The sequence below is a fragment of the Parasteatoda tepidariorum genome, chromosome 1 (assembly GCF_043381705.1).
Source record: "Parasteatoda tepidariorum isolate YZ-2023 chromosome 1, CAS_Ptep_4.0, whole genome shotgun sequence".
NCBI lineage: Eukaryota > Metazoa > Arthropoda > Arachnida > Araneae > Theridiidae > Parasteatoda > Parasteatoda tepidariorum.
In genome coordinates, this window is record NC_092204.1 from 17,535,943 (window position 1) to 17,557,660 (window position 21,718).

Here is a 21,718-nt window from a genome sequence, read left to right on the forward strand (position 1 = left end):
ACAATATTTATAATTTGTAATATCATATTTATAGTGTTATAAAATAACTTATATTTATGAGTTCAGTTAATGCATAATACTATAAATATTCCATTTTTTTAAAAATGCCCGCTTTAATTCACAACCACGGGAAAAAATATTATGTAAAAATCTGAACTGTTCTACGGCAGTGGTTCCCAAATCGTGTTCCGTTGAACCTTAGGGTTCCGCAAAAGGGTAAAAAGGGTTCCAATAGTACGGGCTTGTTTTTACCTCACAGCAATAATTTTTGAGGACTATAATTATAATTAGATTTAATTAATAATCTATTATTTATTTAATATTTGATTCTTTTTATGAAATTAAATTTAATTGAAAATGAAAAAAAGAATAGAATTTCTTTAAATTCTTCTTCTTCTAATAACAATGTCTTGAATAAATTATGAAAAGGACCTGCATTTAAGAAAAACTGCATTGATAATTACCATGACTTTTTTCAAATAAAATAAAATAAATATATTCGCTTTAAAAAAAAGAAATATGTTTCCTTGGTAACCATTTTAATGTAAATAGCAGTTTTTTTTAATTTTCATTTCAACGGAAACCAAAATTCGACTTATTAATTTCATTTTTAGCTTATATATTTTCACTAAATTTAAAACAATATTCGATACAGCTCCAGAAGTGCAAATTCAACTGCCAGATATAAAATTTAATTTAACGCTACTAATGAACTAAAATATGAAAAAAAATCCATTCCTCTAATTAAATATTTTTATCTTTTATTGGTTGATACGCTCGGAATTGTTTTTACATACTTTATTATTTAGAAATTAATGGTTTCACCGAAAGAAGTTAGATCAATTAGGGTTCCATAGCCGAAAAAAATTTAGGAACCGCTGGTCTAAGAATTTAGAATAAGTTCTTCTTGAAATCATTAGTTTTTCCCCTAATTGTAAAACCTTTACCAGGAAATAATTATTATTTACAAAAAAAAAATTTTAATCGACTATTCATAAAATTTGATGTTCAAAAATCTGAATGCAAAAACTCAAAATTTTGATCGGAATCATCAGACAAAAACTCTTCGGATTATTGAAATGTCTAAAACTGAAACAATATTAAATACATAGTCTTTGGTTGAATTTTGATTCTCATCATTTCACAACAAGGTAACTCGTTTGATGACCGAACTTCTAATTTGAATGTGAGGCGAGGATCGTATTTTTATATTGTGTCGTTATTTATATTTTGTCGTCTACTTTTAAGTCTATGTTGATAGCCTAGTAATAGCCATAGGTTATCAGTAAACAAAAAAAAAATTCGTTTTTTTTTATTTTTTTTAATACTTTATAGATTATAACTCTACATGAATCAAAAACTATGGGGGGAAAAAGAAGCATGGAGTCTTAATATGACAACCTTTTTTATATATTCTTGCTTTTATTCCTGCTAAATCTTAGACCTTGGCCAAAGAATACCTGAGAATAGCGTGTTCTTTGTTCGCCAAGTCTTAGACAATCACTCAGAGCTCCCTCGGGTAAGGGAGAAAACCTGAAATTGTCAGAAAATTTTATTTTAACTCTAAAAATCAGGGAAATTCGAAATTTTTTACAAAACTCTGGAAAATTCCTATACCTTTCCTCTAAAGTAACCGGTCTTAAAATTGTCTGTATCAGTACTCAATTATTGAAATCCGAGTAAAATAATTCTGAAATCCGTTACAATTATTTGTCGTAAAAATTTCACATTCTGGTCAAACTGATGTGTTCGCATTCTCGTTCAATTTCTTTTTCTGCTAACAAAATCTAACATTTGTCATTACAAATAAAAACAATCTAATATGGTCTAGATTTTTATTGAAATTTATCCGATATACCTGCAAAAGTCGGGGAATTTTTTTTTCCGTCTGAAATTGAGTGGAAACCCTGATTACAATTATTCAGAAAAATTCTCTTCCCCTTACCTAGATATCTTTTTCTTCGTCCCTCCCCAAGCATTTTTTCGACAAATAAAGGAATTTTGGGAATAAATAATTTTTTTTTAGAATATTGCGTATTTAAGAATTTTCATTAACTGTGTATGACCTTAATGTTGTTTTATTACAGTCGATGACAGCTCTCTGCATACAATTACTTATGCTACAGTTTATGGGGGAGAAATCGAATTACTCTGGGGTTGTTTTGGTTCATCCACAAAATAACTATGGCTAACAATAACAGGAAAAAAAAATGTCCTTTCTCCCCCTCAATTGTTATTTTTTTTTTTTCTGTTTTCATCCGGTCTTGTCACTTTTATTTATTTTCTTTCCTCCCTCCTAAATTTATATAGTTTTTTTTGGATCACATATTCAATCCATATCTGGCGAATTATCACCTACTGGGCGTTAATTTTAGGCTGAAAGAAAATTAATTTAATACGTTAAAAAAAAAAAAAATGATAATTCGCTAAATGCTGTTAATAATTTTTAAATTCCACGAATGAGAGATTTTATCTCCCAAGTTTTCACTGTTGCAGTGGAAATTTATTTTGCAAATTTATTAAATTTCTTAGAACATAATATTTCAAAATTTTCGATGATGTAATAGAAATTAAAATTGTTAAATAAAAAAGGAAACTGGATCTCTCCAAATTTCAACTGATGTAAAGAAAATAGAAAATTTTAAATTTTTTTTTAAATATCTGATTTAAATTTTGTAAGAAATTTCTTACTTGATATTTCATGTTTTTATTGATACAATAAAAAATTTATATCGATAAATATAAAATACCTTTTTAAAAAAATATATAAAAACTTAAAAATGTGATAGTTTCTTTGATGCAATGAAAATTTAAATTGTAAAATGAAAAAAAAAAAAAAAAAGACAACTTCTTATTTAAACTCTGTTTTCTTAAAAAAGAAGTTTCTTATTTAAACTCTGTAAAAAATTTACTTACTGATGTAGTCGATTACAATATCTTATGTTACTTTTTTTTATATTCTATGTCAATATCTTTTATGTACTATGTTTTTCACTGATGTTAAATTAAAAATATTAAATATCTAATTTAAATTCCTGAAATATTTAATATTTTGTCTAAAATATTTCAGTTTTCATCGATGCATTAGAAATTTAAATTGTAAAAGGCAAACAAATAAAAATCCTTATTTAAATTCTGGAAAAATGTTCTTATTTGATATACCAAACTCTTATCTTATTAGTTTTCTTATTTGATATTTCTAAAGTGAAAAAATAATAATAATAATTTTCTTATTTGAATTCTGTAAAAATTTTCGATACTTTTCAATTTCGCCGGCGCAAGCAAGTTGCCAATGAAAAGTCACCGGATGCATGAAAATTCATTTTTTATTTTCCTGCGATGTTTATTTATGAAAAAAAATAATTAGATAAAAAATTATTAAAAAGTAAATAAGTAAAAAATAAAATTACTGCTCCTTCGAAATAGAAAAGTACTAAAATTTCTTATTTGATGTTTAATTTTTTTTTATTTGATGTTTTTATACTTATTTGTTATTAAGTTTTCAGTGTCGTAAGAATTTAAATTGTATATTAAGAATTATTAAATATCTTACTTAAATTCTGTAAATACTTTCAATCTCGTTTAATCTTTCCTGATTTTTCAATTATGATATTATAGTAAAATCGTAAAATAAAAATAAATTAAATCTACATTTTTACTGTTTAAGTTCTTATTGGTACAATATTTGAAATCTATATTGAAAAATTAAAAAAAAATCTTATTTAAATGCTCTCAAAGTTTTCTTAATTAATATTTTTTTTTTTTTTTNTTTTTTAGTTTTTTTTTTTTTTTTTTTTTAAATCTTCCTGATTTTTCAATTATGTTTGAAGTTAAAATCGTAAAATAAAAATTAATTAAATTCCCGTTTTTTCTGTTCAAGTTCTTTATATAGGATTTAAAATCGAATACATGTTTTATAATAAATGCTCTATTAGAATAAATTAAAAAAATCTTATTTAAATTTTGTCAAAATTTTAGTATTTAAATCTCTTTTTTTAAAAAAAAATAATAATAGTAATCTTACTTCCTGATTTTAAAATTATGATATATAAATTAAAATCGTAAAATAAATACACGTTTTTGCTATTTGAGTTCTTATTGATAAAAAAAATTGAAATCTCTACATACTATTTTAGAATAAATTTAAAAAAAAAAAACAAATCCTGCCAACATTTTCGTATTTAATATCTCTTTTTAAAATGATTTTGATGCCAACAAACAACATATTTATCACTGATATTAGTACAAAGCCAACGAACTTTCTCTTCTAGGCTACTTTGGTTATGTTTTTTTATTCTTACACACTGTTCTTCGGCAACCCTGTCCCCCACACTGCTTTAGGTGAAAGTTCCTTGATCTTACTGCCAGATCACCCACAAAAATCTGCAAAATATCAACAGGTTCTTTTTAGATCAATTTGAATTGGAGTGGAAAATGTCCGTTTTTCCTGCCATGACATTGATTCCTTTTCAATGTGCCGTGTAACGGGTGATGGCGTTATATGTGTGTGCTGCTGCAGATGTTGCAATGCAAAAAGGGTCGGCGATCTCTCTCTGTTCCTGTTTTCTTATGTTTGTAACAAACAGAATGCGTGGGGCTTTGAACTTTCTTTTAAAATAAACACGATATCACCGTTTTTTTATTTTCTTTGGGGGACAAAAAACTGAAATTGAAAGTTTAAAAAAAATGCGATGTCCAACTTTAAAATGTGTTTCCGAGCTCTGAGTCAGTCATTAGCTTTAAAATGTGTTTCCGAGCTCTGAGTCAGTCATTAGCTTTAAAATGTGTTTCCGAGCTCTGAGTCAGTCATTAGAAAGTTTTTGCTTAAAACGCCTTAAAATTAATGCCAGAATTTTTTATACGCCATGACGCAAAAAAGCTCTTGTTGAAAATAGTAGTTATGTTTTTTAAATAGCTAGGTTTTTCGAAGCTTTTTCCCAAAAGAAAATAATAAAAAGAAGCCTTAGTTTAAGTGCTTTACTTATGACGCAAAGCCTTAATGCCATCTGTATAGTACTGTACTGTATATGTCATTTTGCTGTAAACTTTTTTTAAAAAATCACCAATTTGTCAACGTTTTACCCCCTAGATCAGTGTTTCCCAAAGTGTGGTACGCGTACCCCCAGGGGTATGGGAACAGTTTAGCTGGGGTACGCGTTCTTATGCAAAGTATTTTGCAACAAACGAAAATTTCCAAAAATTTTATTTGAAAATAAAGCTAGCCATGAAAATTTAGGATTACGGATTTTTATACTGGCTATTTTTTGCAGAGTTAACAGTTAATAATTAGTGGTGTCAGCAGCCAGTGGTGATATTTAACTTTTGTGCAATTTTTTTATAGTAAAAAATACATTAATTCTTTTATTAGTGGTACACAGCGTTACGACAAATTTAGAAAGGGTACTCAAAAGTCATAAGTTTGGGAAACACTGCCCTAGATGAAAATTATCAAAATCAATGACTTATTCCCATTTTTTTTATTCTTTATTTTTTTATAAGCCCAGATAATGCAACATTGGAGTAAGTGTCTAAATATTAAAAAAATTAGACCATAAGCGTTTTTCAGTTTCTCAAAACTGTGGATTTTCTTTATATTAACGTTTTGCGTCATTTTTAGAATAAACATAGAGGGAATAAGCTAAACTTGACCTAGCGGTCATGAGTAGCTCACGTGGGTCAAACTCACGTGTGTTATGAAAATAGCTCATTATTCGCAAAAAAGGCAACAACAAAAAAAGCATGATTTTATGCGATTACAGAGCTTTCGAAAATAGCCTTGAATGATAATTTCTTCTGTTAGCAACTACCTAATTTTTTGCCAAAAATAAAAAAAAAAATTGTTTGGGAAAACAATCATGTTTTAAATTAGAGGAATACTCCTAATTCGCGTGACGTATATGTCATGCTAGGTAAACATGGCTCTTTTAAAAAAATTTCAAAAAAAGGCTTTCAGGAGCGTTTTTGATGAAAAATACAGCTATTTTCATGCACATAGAAAATATCGTCTCGATTTTCATTGATATTCACCAGGAAATGTCAGGGGATTTATTTTTCGACAATTGAGTGGGAAAGCTGTTCATCGAGTTTAATTATTTTGTTCAAATTCTAATAAGGCGGGATTATTTTTTTAGAAGAAAAAACAATATTTTTTGTGGGATACATTCAAAAAGTCTGATTTGTTTCATGAGACAATTATTTAACCTCCCCGACTTGAATTGTCTAAGGTTTACTGAGGAAGAACTTCTTTCCGGAAACTCTGGTTGATTCGGGAAGGAAGTTTCTGAATCTTAAATAAAGTAAGACAATAAATTCTTGGAAAAAGTTCATATTTATTTATAAGATTTCAAGGTTACCGATTTGCTGTTGAAGTATATTTTAATCTTTATTTTTCGTTAAGCGGTGCATTTGTTTCGTTGAAATTAATTTATAAAATCATTATTTATGAAATTTACTAAGTTCATCGATATTTCATTCTATTTCAAACCTATGATTGTTACACATATGTTGCGTTTGATTAGGTGTTATTATGAACGCCTTAAAAGTAGAAATGCAAGTAAAAAACGAAAGTGATAAATTGAAAAATTTACTTGAAGTTATTTAGTTTACGTTAAGGAAACAATGAACAATTAACAAAGCTAAATTATCCTTAGAAAGTATGCCGGACGGATTGAAGCTTTTAATTCAAAAATGTTCTAAACGCGTGCGGAACATAGAATGTTTTGTATCATTGCTACTCAATCAGCCGTGTTTTTTTAACGGACGTTCAGTCCTTCGTCCTAATAGTGAAATAAATTGAAACCTTGTCTATGGTGATAGGTAAATATCTATCCGAAGAAAAATTAATACTATGGTTCAATTAAGAGATATTCTAGAAAAACATTGCATGTGACATTTTACTTTAGTGAAATATCTCGTAATATTGAAATGCTAGCATCCCTATGCTAAGTTGATATTCCAAAAGAATCAAAATTTCCCAATTTCAGTGAAAAAGGTTTCCTAGAAGAATTGCAATATGTAACATACTGAGATTCATTATTAGTATACCTTAATACAGTGTTCTTCTTAAGCCTATTTAGAAGGGTGACCCTCCCTGTTATTTTATTCCCTATGAGTGCGCCCTCTTTTTGTAAAAATATGCAGCTGTAGTGCGACATAAATAAACAACTACTACTACTACTTGTCTAACATAAACAACAAACTAATGTATTGCTTTTCATTTCTAGAGTACCATTCACAACGCCCTGGATAGATACGCTCCAAACAATGACTGGGGCTTCTTTTCGGCCCACAAACCCCGTCGTGAGAGTGCCTCCAGAGTTGACGAATTCTTCGAAAGCAGCGATGGCATCAGTACAGCTCTCAGTTTAGAGAACATTGACGCCTTGCTGGAGCTGATGACGCAGAAACCTGAACAGATCTTGCACAACAAAGTTATGAAATCCACGACATCGCGGTCATTTACAAACTCAGTGCCTTCACAAGCTAAAGGGATGAGCACAAACGCACATTCGATGAACTTCTTGGACTACTCTGGCGAATCTCCCAATTTGCCTGGACTGTTTGACAGTGTGACGCCACCTTATCAGAGTCCAGCACCCGCCTGTAATATCAAAAGTGAAGTTATAACAGACTCAATCCCTTATGCTTCACCAGAATTCTCATCGTTGTTAGACGTTAGCCAACCAGATCAAGTGATTGTGAAAAGAGAACCTTGTACATTAGAAAATAAGCAATCTCAGCAATATTCCACTGTAATGTCCGCTCAACAGACTTATCTGGAACATTTTTCATTGTCTAAATTGATGATACCACCTTTAACGCCACCCGGTTCTGAACCGGGTAGCAATGATTCCATAGACTCACTATCCATGGGAGCGACTCCTCCGCCTTATTCGAGTCCTTCTCTTTCCGCTAGGTTAGAGATCAGAGATGACCTACCATATCTAAAACCCGCCTACAATCGTCGTAACAATCCTGAATTAGAAAAGAGGCGCACTCACCATTGTTCTTTCGCAGGTAATATGCCATCATCAAAAGTATTTACAATAAATGTATATCTATATATACACAGTGTTTGGACAAAAAAATAGAAAACACTTCTTTTGGCAAATAATATTTTGGAAGATTTTATGTGGTAAAGCTGTTGTTACAATTTGAATTATTATACTTGAAGCTTTAAGAAATGGTGTTGATTTATTTTTTGTATCGAACAAAATGAACATAGGAGGATAATTCCTCCCCCCCCCCTATTTAATGCCCCTATAATTTGAAAGGCGTGTTTCAATAAATACTGTAATCGTTTAAAATTATTTCACAATTACTGGTATTAAAGCTAAAAGGAATTTTCTGTCGTCATTTTAGTCAATTCGAGCTATGCATGAGTAAAAATATGGCACCATTTCTTAAAGCTTCAAGCATGATCTTGTACTAACAGTTTTGCCATTTTCGACATTTTTTGCCAACGGTACCCATGCGAAATTCAAATCGTTTAAAATGATGACAGGAAGTTAATAACTTCTTTCTAGCTTCATTACAAGCTAATTTGAAATCATTCTATGAGATTGAAATATTTATATAAGAATGCTTTTTCAAATTATAGGAATATAAAAAAAGAACGAAATAATTTTTTTTTTTTTTTTCCTACGCTCTATTTTGGTCAATGCAAATTGCGCATGTGTAAAAAGGGACACCTTTTGTAAAAGCGCAAATACGATATTTCAAATTGTGCCAACAGTTTTGCCCGTTAAACTTTCCGAAAAATTTGCTTGCATTAAAAACGATTGCTTACGCCAAGTTAATATACAAATGTTTCTGTATTATTGTCCGACCCCTGTATGCAACCTATTAAAATAAAATTGTTTTATTTGTTATTAGCCATTTTATATATATATTCAGATTGTTGTACTGTCATGGGATGGACGAACTTCAAAAATTGATGCAGCCTGCAAAATTTTTTTTTTGTTTTTGTAATGTATGATTTGAATTAGGGCGTGAAATAATTAACATTGTTTATTTACAGCGTTGTTAATGCATGTTAGCAGAAATCTTTATAAAGCAACAATCGGTATCATCTAAGAAGTGGTTGACGAACTCTTCCGAAGATGTTAAACATTAGTGATTGTATTACAAATGCGATAAAAAATGATACATTGTAATTTTTCACATAATGTAGGATATTTTTGTAGTTTTATTTCTTATTTCACTAAAAACACAAAATTTACTCGACTCAAATAATAAGATATTGTTAAAAAACTCCGATCTACAAAATTAGCTTAAATTGTATTTTTATCTAGACAATTGTTTAGTTAAAGCATGCGAATATAAAGGGGAATAAAATCTTCTAATATTATTTTTTAAGTTATGAAATTGTGCCAAATGTTGTACAATATTATTGTAAGCTCGGAATAGGAGGATAAATTGTCAAAAAACGAGACCCTTAACTGAGCAACTGATCGCCATCAGCTGTCCTCACAAGGAGTAAATTGGTACTCAAATCTAGTGATCAAGGTGGCCATCGAACTGGCGCAGTTGGCCTAAATTGGCATCCAGTTATGTGCAATTGTAGTTTAACTAAGTGATTTTCTTTCTTATGCCTAAGTTTCTGAGTTTGTGCTTCCAGACAATACATAAATTAAAATTTAAAATTTTTTGTATACTATATACAAAAAAATGTGTGTTTTAGCTGTACGAGCTCTCAATGTTTGTCCACTATATTTAGACACTCTGCATATGGTATTCTTTAAACGCCATCTTTTCCTTCTGTTTTAAACATCTTTGTAAAGAAGATTAAATGATAATTACCTAACATAGTGATGCTTAAAAATAAATATTTAATAATAATAATTAAAAAGTCCTGAATTAGATAATGAAACCACAAACCTCGCCGTGAAATTTTAAAATTATAAGTGGCGATCATCAATTTTTTATTACCAGCGGGAGACCGAGCTCCGCTCGGAAAAAACAGGTATCGAAGTTAACTCGAAGATTTAAATTTTCAATTGTGATTTATCAAAACATGTCTCATAGCATAAATAATTTCACAGCATACAGGGTGCCTACATTCTTACATACCATCTTTTNTAATTTTCTTTAATTAACTTTAAGTTATTATGTAATTATATTTTTTTACTCTGTTTACAGGCAATATTCAATCATAGCTGAAATCATAAAAATAAAAAAACTCTTAATATTTTAAGAAACACAATATTAAATGCTAGTTTTAATGCGTAATGTATTTTATTTTATTGTTGGAGATCCTATCGTATACTTGTAACATTGAATACAACTCAGAAGGCGAGTCGGTCATTTTCTTTTCGAATTTTGCAAATGTAATGCATGTGAGTAGCCGCCATTATATTTAAAATTCAAGTATTATAAACAAGCCTAGTATACACCAGAATGTAGAAAATTAAAAAAGAAAATTCTGATTAATTAAAAATTATTTATTTTTTAGGTTGTACGAAGGTTTACACGAAAAGCTCACATCTTAAAGCTCATCAAAGAATACATACGGGTAAGAATATTTACTAAACAAATTTATTAACTTTTTCTTTTTTTTTTGATTTAGGTACACTTCATAATATTTTATAACGTTTTCTATTGCATGATAGTTTTGGACTGATGTTAGATATTTTTGCGTCACTTATTTCTCTATGTCTGCAATCACTTTTTCTGTAAGCTGTAGTTTTAAGCAATTTAATGATATATTCCTCACCAAGATTTTACAAAATTCACTCGAGTAAATACCAAGTGTCCCCACTTCTCTGCTACGTATGGAGTGGTAGGAAGAAGGCGATAATACATTTCAGTTGATGATGCTATACGTTTAAGGTCATATGTTTTTTGTCTTGGTTTTATTTTCAATCGAGCAGACAAGTTTATATCTATGAATGAACCTTGGTGGCTCAGGAGATAGATCGTTCACTTTCCAATGAGGTGAACTGGATTCGAACTCCAGCGATGGTTGGTCGATACGAATTCCGAACCTGGATCGCACTGACCTCAGTGCTGATCTTCAGTGGTAGACGGATCATGGGTTAGAGTCCTCTTGCTGTCAGGTTAACCGTGCGAGGTTTTCGGAGTTTTCTTCTCCATGTAACGCAAATGCGGGTTAGTTCCATCAAAAAGTCCTCCACAATGGCAAATTTCTCCCAATACTTGATCCAGGAGCTCTCTTGTCTTCTGGATCGGGTTCTATATTACAAGGCTACGGAATTAAACGGTGGTTGTAAACCCAAAAATTGGTTTGAGCTGTTCAATGATTGTTATAAAATACAATATATCTCTGAATATTAGTCTATACGTTCTTTATACGCTTCCTTATTCAAACAAAGAATAAGTAAACTAAACGGTAAATACTGTTTGGAAAAAAAATCTGTAGCTTTTCGAATAAAGCTAATTTCAGATTTGAAATACCCACACACGAATAACGTAAGATCAAGTACTCGCTGTAATTGCAACAAAAAATTTGTTCCCAAGTGTAATTTGTAAAGATAAATTGTTTGTTATAATTAACATTTATTGTCTCTTGATATATAATATCGTTTGCAAGCTTTCGCTTAAAGCATTTTTTCCCCATCAACATGAGTTATAGTTTTCGATATAACAGCACGATATTTTTTTTCATTTTCTTGATTTAGTGCAGATACTATCCATTTTTTCGATCAAAGTTACTACATAAGATTAAAAACTACTTTAACAATTTTAAAGATTTATTTTCAAATTTAAACCAATAAATTACGCACCGTCTTGAAAATTCATAACAGGCATTCCAAATGTTGCTATGCTAGTACATTTTACAGTAAAAACGCATGTCATATCAACAAATTCAGCTTGTAATTGTGACAGAGGATACCGTTGATAACAATAGTATATTTTCTTACTTTTCAAATCTAAATTTTTTAATCTCTTTGATGAGTTTCGTATAATCTCAATTTTCATTCCAAATTTTGAAAATAAATCTGAAGTTTTTAGAGTTTTTTTTTCTGGCTTTGGTCTCAAAATCCTATGAAAAATTTGAATGTGGTAACCAATTTGCTTTAACAAATAAAAGGTTAAGTTTAATTTAAATCTTTCCAAGAATAATTGATTTTTTTTAGATTTCACTTTGATTTAGAACTAAATATAATTACTTAAATTGTTAGCATTTTAAAATATTTCGTTTCATCTGAAATGTTCTGCGAAAAATATCGTAACTTTCCTACCATCATTTTAATTTTTATAATAACGCTACGATTACTGTTTCTGGTGCAATGCTTGTAGGTCATATTTATTGTACATAAGATAATGATACCTGTTTCATCCTGAATTTGGTGGCTCATGTTTTTCCCGTAACCGTGACATTTATAATTTATGTCCTATCGATCACATATCCTAAACAAGTCACAGACAGGTGGGTAATCTGATTCGAATCTTGACTAAAATATCTAAACCGGCTTAGCGCGATGTCCAGCTGTTCTTTTATGGTCACCGAAAATTCAAAGCATGATGACCATTGCCCCCCTTCTTTCTATTTAATTTATCTAGAGTCCCTACAACGTGGCTATTGGTCTCTATACAATTGCTCAGCAGGTATTTCCTGACCCATATTTCTTCGAAGATTCTATTCAGTTGAATTTCAAGGGTAATAAAAATCCTTTCAAGGTCGCTGGTTTAATCTTGGATTCTTTTATTTATTTTTATTTCGATGACCTTTTGTTATTCTCTGCATTATTAAAGAAGAAACACAGCAGGATATAAAACTTAAAACACTGATAGAAGAATTTCGATTTTCACCAGGGCACAAAACGTAAAAATAATTATAGATTTAGTAGGTTATTTTGTATTCTGTGATGTATTTGGAAAAGAATTTCGATTTACACCAGGGCACAAAACATAAAAATAATTATAGATTTAGTAGTTTATTTCGTATTATATGGTGTATTTGGAATTTGGAAAAGAATTTCGATTTACGCCAGGGCACAAAACGTAAAAATAATTATAGATTTAGTAGTTTATTTCGTATTATATGGTGTATTTGGAATTTGGAAAAGAATTTCGATTTACGCCAAGGCATAAAACGTAAAAATAATTATAGATTTAGTAGTTTATTTCGTATTACATGGTGTATTTGGAATTTGGAAAAGAATTTCGATTTACACCAGGGCACAAAACGTAAAAATAATTATAGATTTAGTAATTTATTTTGTATTCTGTGATGTATTTGGAAAAGAATTTCGATTTACACCAGGGCACGAAACGTAAAAATGATTATAGATTTAGTAGTTTATTTCGTATTATATGGTCTATTTTGAATTTGGAAAAGAATTTCGATTTACACCAGGGCACAAAACGTAAAAATAATTATAGATTTAGTAGTTTATTTTGTCGTGTATTTTTGAATCGGGCATTCGTGGAGGATACAAAAAAGTGTATTATTACCAATTGTAGTTTCGTCTATANTTATATTTATTTACATTCTGATTCTGATTTTGTACGAATGCTTTTATAAATCAGCCGTCCCCAAGGGGTTAAAGAAGAAACATAGCAGGATATAAAACTTAAAACACAGATAGAAGAAGTTCGATTTACGCAAGGCACAAAACGTGAAAATAATTATAGATTTAGTAGTTTTTTGTATTTTGTGGTGATTTTTGTATTGGGCATTCGTGGAGGATACAAAAAAGTGTAATATTACCTATTGTAGTTTCGTCTATAGATCCATTCCTGTGTATTTAGAATTTTGTATTAAGAAAGAACTAAACAAAGTAAAATAAATTACAGATTCAATTAGTTAAGATTTAAATTTAGGTGAGGACAGAAACGGTAAAAGTGATTAAATTACAGATTCAATTAGTTAAGATTAAAGATTTAGATTTAGTTGAGAACAGAAACGGCAAAAGTGATTAGAGATTCAGTAGTTTATTTAGTTTTAGTAAAGAAATTCAAAGAAGTTAAATTGATAATAGATTCGTTGGTGTTAAATACAAACGTTTTCGCAAAGTTGTTTTTAATTCGTAATTGTCTTACACGATGTCATCATCGTCTTCAAGAAGAAAAAAAGATTAATCGATTTAATACGTAGGAAAATATTATCAGGTGGCACAGTAATTCGTTTATATAATGACGGAAGCGATCTTCTACACGAAAAAAGATTAATCGATTTAATAAGTAAGAAAATATTATCAGGTGGCATAGTAATTCGTCTATACAACGACGGAAGCGAAAGTGGTAATTCTTTTGGCGACATTATGATTTTCATTATTGATTCAGTAGTTTATTTAGAATTCGGCATTAGTGGATGACACTAAAAAGGTTACATTTATTAGATTCATTGGTGTAAAATGCAAAGGTTTTCTTAACGTTATTATAATTCGTAATCGTTTCGCACGAAATTTTATATTGGACATGCCAAAATATAATTTTAAATGCCAAAATATTATTAATCGAAATTAATTTAAATTTTATTTTATCATCCTAACAAACAAAAAAACATTCTTGATAGATTTTATAAGCAGAAAAATATCAGGTGGCATAGTGATTTTTCTACGCAACGAAAAAAAAGTGGCAGTTCCTTTGCTGACAATGTGATTATCTATTATAGATTCAGTAGTTAACCTGGAATTTGGCTAAAGTGAAGTGCACCAAAATAGTTAAAATAATTAAGATTCATTGGTGTAAAATGCTAAGGTTTTCGTAACGTTGTTATGATTCGTAATCGACTCGCATGCAACTTTATACTGGACATGCCTGAATTTAACCTAGAATTTCAACAAAAAGAAAGAAAAATAAACCTAATAGATTTAATAAGCAGAAAAATATCATGAGATGTGATTTGTCTAAATAACGACGGAAGCGAAAGTGGCAATTCCTTTGCTGACAATGTGTCTAAACGAGAGCGATTCTCATCTTAAAAAAATGTCTCCTCTTTGTCCAAATCTAGGGGGTGACTTCTTTAGATGCATCTTCTCTCCTTGGAACAGGTATCTTCGACATATCATGAAAAGAGAACGATTGAGAAAGGTGGCACAATATGGAACGGGAGGCGCAGGCCTGTAGGAACCCTTTTAAGAAAAGTGGCCATTAAAACACAATGTGTCTGTGTGCCTTCCCTCTTTTTGTCAAATGTGAATGGAATAAAAAAGGGGCGTTCGTCTTGTCGCTAAGGGGGCGCATTCTTTACCTCCTGAGAAAAATCAAGGCCAGTCTTACATCATCAAGGGGTCGTTCATCATGGGGCACAATACCATCTTTTGGTGTCAGTCCTTCCTATTCATTTTAGAATTTTCCCCCGTCTCGGAAGTGAAGTCAAATCAATTCTGCACCATTAATAGGGTTCCTAATGGAGTGGTAAATGCAGAAGTCACCTGATTTGTTGGAGAAGTCACCTGATTGCAAAAGCTGCTTATGTCTTGTCCTTGTGAATCTCGATTTACTCTGGAGAAGACATAATTTTTATTATCTTCAAGAATTAAATTGAATATTTGTTAATAAATCTGAAATTCCAGTTAATAAAATTCATAATACGTATGAGTAAAAATTATAGCAATTTTTTTTTTTTTTTAAATTATAATTTACAATTCTTCTTGTTGATTTATGATGCATTCAAATTAACGTTTAATCATCTCAACGGGACAAAATCGGCTTGAGAATAATTTCTGTGATTTATGACCCTGAAGTTCGATTCTTTTGTTTGATTGTTTTCGATTTTTTTTTTTTTTTTTTTTGCTAATGTATTTTATTTTACTAAATATTATTTATATTTGTTAACTTAAAACATGAAAATATATTCAATGAAAATTCAAATGAGCCACGACTTAGTTAAAAAACAAGTTTTTTTGTTTAGTTTTCGCGCTTTTTATAAAATAGTAAATAAAATTCAAATACATTCATGAATATATGTATAATTCATATGAATATAAATAGTTCTTGATTGTTTGATAAATTTCTTCCTTGCTTTTGAGATTAAGACTAAGAAAATCTCAATTTATCTTATTTTGACTACATTATAAATACTTTTCGTAAATACGATTTAATTTAAAAAGTCACATGAAATTAATAAATTATGAAAATACTCTTGCATATAAAAAAATTAGTCAATAAAAACTTTTCTTGTTTTCATTTGCGTTTTCACCCCCTTTTTTATCAGCTTAATAAAAATTTATAATTTAAACCATATTCTTGGGGGTTTACAAATTATCCGTCAACCGATTTTTATTCATTTAAAAATTATATCTCTTAAAATATTCTAGAGATAAATTCGGAATTATAACTTATTTTTTGTATATCATAGACAGCTTTCAGAAATAAAAAAACAATATTTGCAGTTGCATAAATTGCATGCTTTGTTGTAAAACTCACCTGATTGCAACCTGATTTAAAATTTTATTTCTCACTTGATCTCGTTCCCTTAATATCATCAATACCAAAGGTTTGCTAGACATAACGGAAGCGAATCTACAGGGAAAAAAATCTCTTGGGGTTTTAGATTTTCTACTTCACCTGAAAACCGCACCTCCAATCCAGATTATCGTCTGGGACGCGTGCCGACGTCCCAGTGGAAACCGGGAAGCCAACTTTTCTCTTCAGAACAAAAAAAATGTCCTAAAGAATGGGATCGTTTGCTATCTATCAATTTCACTAAACTGTATCCGTAACCTGCAAAATGCCCCCTACAAGTGCCGAATCTTCTAAAAAGCTACGCTTCCGGTCTTTTAAGCGCCGGTTACCTTTTTGTGTAATTTGCCGTTCGATATGCAAATTAGAAAACAGTGAATCGCTAAGAGTGAAAATGATTTCGCACAATAAAGTTACTGCAATTTATCACAATCATTTTCAAATAAAAGGGATTTCACAGGTTGGAAAAATAGGCGGTCGGTGGCTGTATGTCGCCTTCGTCAAATTTCCTGTTTCCTGTTCCGAGAATGCTTTTAAAAAATTACTTGCCTTGTCCTACATAACGTTCGATGAAAAGAAAGTAATATTTTTAGTTAAACTATGGCATCAGCTATTAATTTCTACAACTATTTTTTTTTTTTCCGCTGCGACGTGCACATGCTTTTCCTGTACATATTTATAATATGATTTATTTTGATATTATGCAAGGATCTTGGTTCAAAAAGCAAGCAATAAAAATGGGATAATTTTTTTTTTCTTTTTAAATCTGTCTTTCTTCAATTTTTTTTAAATGAAAATATTGAACTGTTTTTTCTATCAGGATTGCAATTAATGACCGTAGATTGTTTTACTAAATCAGATTAAAATTTATTTTTATTATATTTCATATTAAGAAACAAATTTTTATACCAAATGTAAATTATTAATTAATTAAGAAATATGAAACTGACTATTCTATTTATGTTAGATGCTTTTTTTTTCCCTTTAATTTCAGCACCTAGCCCTAAATTTAATTAATGATAAACAATAAATTTTATTTTTTCTTTTGTTAACGCATGATATATGCTTTTTAATATATTCTGTTCTTAATCCTTGGAAACGATCCGATCTTGAATTCAGAGTTATCTAATAACTAATGTGATTTTACTATACAAGTTTTATTAATGAACTATATACTGGGTGTTTCGTAAGTGTCACCCTTCACACATATTTCTAGAATCCTTGTCAAAAAATAAGTCAATTTTTATATTTAAGAAACAAAAAACAAAAAAAGATATTGTTATAAGTAATCATTAAAGGATTACAAAAGAAAAGCAGAACTGAAAACATCAAACCCTGTTTGATTTGCTGAAGCGAGAGATAATTTAAAAAGCTATTATTAAAAACACCCTAGTTCAGATGCTTTTTTTCCACATTTCTGTCTAGCGATTCACCAGATTTCGATTGCATTTATGTTTCTGTAGAAACCCGACTTCTGGTAAATTTTAGATTTTATCAGTAAAACCTAGGATTTACCATATTGGCTTGATAACACTTAGATTTTACCACAAGGGCTTCCAAGGAGGCCAAAATTGAATCATATTAAAGTATTCTTCGGATTTTTACCAGGCCACTCAGATAAAAACTAGGTTTTACTAGTGAAAACTAGGATTTACTAGACTTTTTAAGGTAAAAACTGTACAAATTCGATGTCTGGTGAATTATAGTTTTTACCAGTAAAACATATGATTAACCTATGTGTCTTGGCAGCTCCTATCTCTAGCAGCCAACGCTTTGTTAAATGTAGAAATGGAATCATATTAAAGCATACTTCTGACTTTTTCTAAGCCAATTTGGTTCGTTTTACCTACAAAACCTAGGATTTACAAGACTGGGTTTGTACACTGTTTGACTTCATGTCTGACAAGGATTATAAAAATATACTTTAAGGGTGATCATAGTGCAGAACTCTGTATATATGTTGGGTTTGAAGACAATTACCCGATAATTTAAAAATAAAAAAAAGCAATTGATATAATTTTTTTTTAAACTCATAATCAATTTTCGTTTGAATCAGTGTTCGTGAGAGGTAGGTGCTGTTTTTTTACAAATTTTAATTAATTATCTTCTTGTTGAAGTATTTTGATCTACAAATTCCTCTCCTTGCGCCTCATAAACCATTAGAGTTGGAACTCTGGTTAGTGACAAAGTCAATAACACAACAAGATAATATTTTCCACTATGCGACTTAACCTTTTGACAGTGATGAATAACTGTTGAAAACATTTAAAACTCTAACACGTCTCCCATAATACTAGAATGTTAAAGCTTTTATTTATTATTTATTTTTTTCTCTTTATCAAATGTGTTAAGATATTGGATGACGGAGATTAATTGATGTTTACACCAAGTACAAAACTTGCCTTCGTCCAAGATAACTTGATAATCAATTCAGTATCCAAGAGGCATTAATATTATTTAAAGCTTCCTTCGCTCATTGTTTGTAAGTTCTTTAAAGTGAACATGCTTTTTATGATAAATGCTTGTGGCAATTCACAATTTGTTTTGTTAAGGGTGATATCGAAGTTCTTTTTGTCAAGAAAAATTTAAAAAAAAGCCAGTCATTTCTTAATTCCTGAAGTTATTCAACAGAGGTCGCAAATATAAGCAAGGAAAATAACGAAAGCGCTACCGAATCACTACTGAGGAAAGTTGTATGTATGAGGCATCAAACTAGTTTGATTGTTTGAAAATAGAGGTGTTTCTATTTAATTTACACAATTTATAAGGAGTTAAACAGGAAAAAGTTTGCAAAAGCATTTACCATTAAAATTTATGAATTGAATTGTTTGCATTTTGACATTTTTAATGGCCAAAAAATAAGGATAGAACAATTACTGTCGGTCCAGAAATTAAATATAAAACATCTGTGATTAATTAAAATAACAAAAACGATGATTAGGATAAAAAATTAAAGAGCTGTTTTTAACTTTTGCTGTTAGCTAAAAAAAAAGAGTGAGAGGAAATAATAATGAACTAACGTTTCCTGTCTTTCGTTACTTAAACAGTAAAAAATAAGGATTAAAAATAAAATTAAAATTGCATGTATGAATATATATTCAATTAATTATAGCACCAATGTAGTTCTCGCTTTACGTGAACTAAGACAGTTGTTCCCAATAATTTTCGGCTATGGAATCCTGAATGATCAAACTTATTTTTCTCAACGGAATTCCCATTTTTTAAATAGAATATATAAAGATAATCGTGGACGTTTTATTTTAATAAATACTATTTTGTTTTGAGACTAATTAGAAATGATTTTTTTAAAATAATTTTATCTTTAAAAATTCTTAAATCAGATTTTATGTTTGACTTTAAATTCATTGTCTTGGAAGTTTGAGTCAGCATAGTAATTATCAGTCTTTAATGTTCAACCTGAAAACAATTGAAGAAGTCGAATTATTTTGTTTTCTTTCTTTTTCTATCGAAAATTTAAAAACTGCTCTAAACAGTGAAAATGGTTATTAGGGAGACATATTTCTTTATTTGTGAATTAAGTTGCTTTTATTTTGTTTAAATAGCCCAAGGGGGAAAACTTGTTTAATTATTTGTAAATGCATGTAATTTCCATAAGTCATTCCATATATTGCTATTAGAAAAATTATGTATAAATTTTTTTTTTCATTGACATTTATTTTGAAATAATGTTATAAAGGCAACCAAAATATCAAAGAAATAATGGATTATTGATTGGATTTAAATATAATTATCAGTTCCAAAATCTTTACTTAGATTTAAAAAAAAAAAGTCCATAACTATCGGAACCCTAATAACACTCCCGCGGAACCCTTGGGTTCTACAGAACACCATTTAGCAACCGCTGAACTAAAATATAAGAAAAATCTCTTTACATTCTTTTCTTAGTAAAACTATTTACATAGTTATTTTAATATCATTGATTTTTTAAAATTAATTCAAAATATGAACCAGCTTTTGGAACAAACTAAAGAATAATGTTTTATCTTTCATTATTTTAGTTATAATTAATGAATATTTTATATATATCTTATTATTATTTTTTATTTATTTTGATTGAATAAGGCAGCAGAAACAATAAATAAAATCAATTATTAATCAGTTCTCAAATGCTTACGTTTTTAAAAAAAATTTTTACTGTTTTTAAATTTTATTTCTTTCTAGAATTTATGTCGCTACATAGCAGGTGTAGTTCAGTATCAAGTTGCATTGTATGTCTTTTTCCTTTTTTTCCTAGTGGTGTTAATTTTGCGATTGATCTAATCCGTTTAGACAGACTTATAAAAAAATCGTCTGCGCCGAATTCATAATTCTTTCAACAATAATACGGTGTCTATTTTAAGAATGAATTTCTTGGAATCGCTGTAAACGCGACTGCATGAATGATATCACCACCAGATGCAAATGAATATGAAGAAACTGATTTCAGAATATGATATCTTTACAATTTTAATCGTTCGCTTCCCCCCTCCCACCCATTGCTTGGGTAACAAACACATTAAGGAACACGTCTTGTGATTGTAACTGATATAGACATTATATTAAGTCCAATTTATTCACTTGTATGAATTTTTGCTCAAGGTCGACTGTTAAGTAATCAGAAATCATTAAGTGAATGAAAAAGAAATCGTTAATGAATGAGGATTTTTAAGGTCTAATTTCGAGACCTGAACGAACTTAAGTTGGTTAAACATGCTAATTTAGGATCATCATCCGTATAATTTTAAGAATTGAGTAATTTGAGCTAAATTTAATGTATTTATAAAATAAATAAACGTAGAACTTATTGTGCTATTATTATATGAAACGAAATAAAAGACAACTGAATGGTTTCCTGAAAGAGTAACTCATATAATTAGCAACTAATTAGACTGGCCAAAAACTAGCAAAAACGGTAACCAGTGATGTTATTTGCTGGTTATGCAACAGCATTATGGCTATGTAAAATATGTTGCGCTGAAATAATTATTTCACTTTCATTATTAAAACACTGATGAATACGTGTATTTTCAAAACATATAATGAATAATTAAGCTTACTAATAATTCCGAATATAGTTGTGTCGAACATAAAGGAGTATTACCTGGCACTGGATACCCAATAAAATTTTGCTGAGATTGCCCGGAATTAAAATTCCGTTAAGTAAAATATGCCGTGCCTAAACACTTATTTCAACTTATTGGGGTCGTTCAGAAAGTACGTACATCCCGAAGGGGGGGAGGGGATTTGCTATTTTGTAAGGTGGGGTGGGGGAGGTATTATACAAAGTACGTACATTATAAGCATACACCAAATTTTAATTTGACTTTTTCCTACACACTCCTTA

The 21,718-nt window shown here is 29.7% G+C and overlaps 1 protein-coding gene across 1 annotated transcript in view; it reads left to right on the forward strand.

The window, feature by feature from the left end:
- Positions 1 to 21,718, forward strand: part of LOC107438277 (Krueppel-like factor 5) — a 46,224-nt gene that overhangs the window by 22,918 nt on the left and 1,588 nt on the right. Inside the window, exons 2-3 of the mRNA XM_071177280.1 lie at positions 7,224 to 8,016; positions 10,454 to 10,513. Coding sequence (XP_071033381.1) covers positions 7,224 to 8,016; positions 10,454 to 10,513 — 853 coding nt within the window. The remainder of the gene's footprint in view (positions 1 to 7,223; positions 8,017 to 10,453; positions 10,514 to 21,718) is intronic.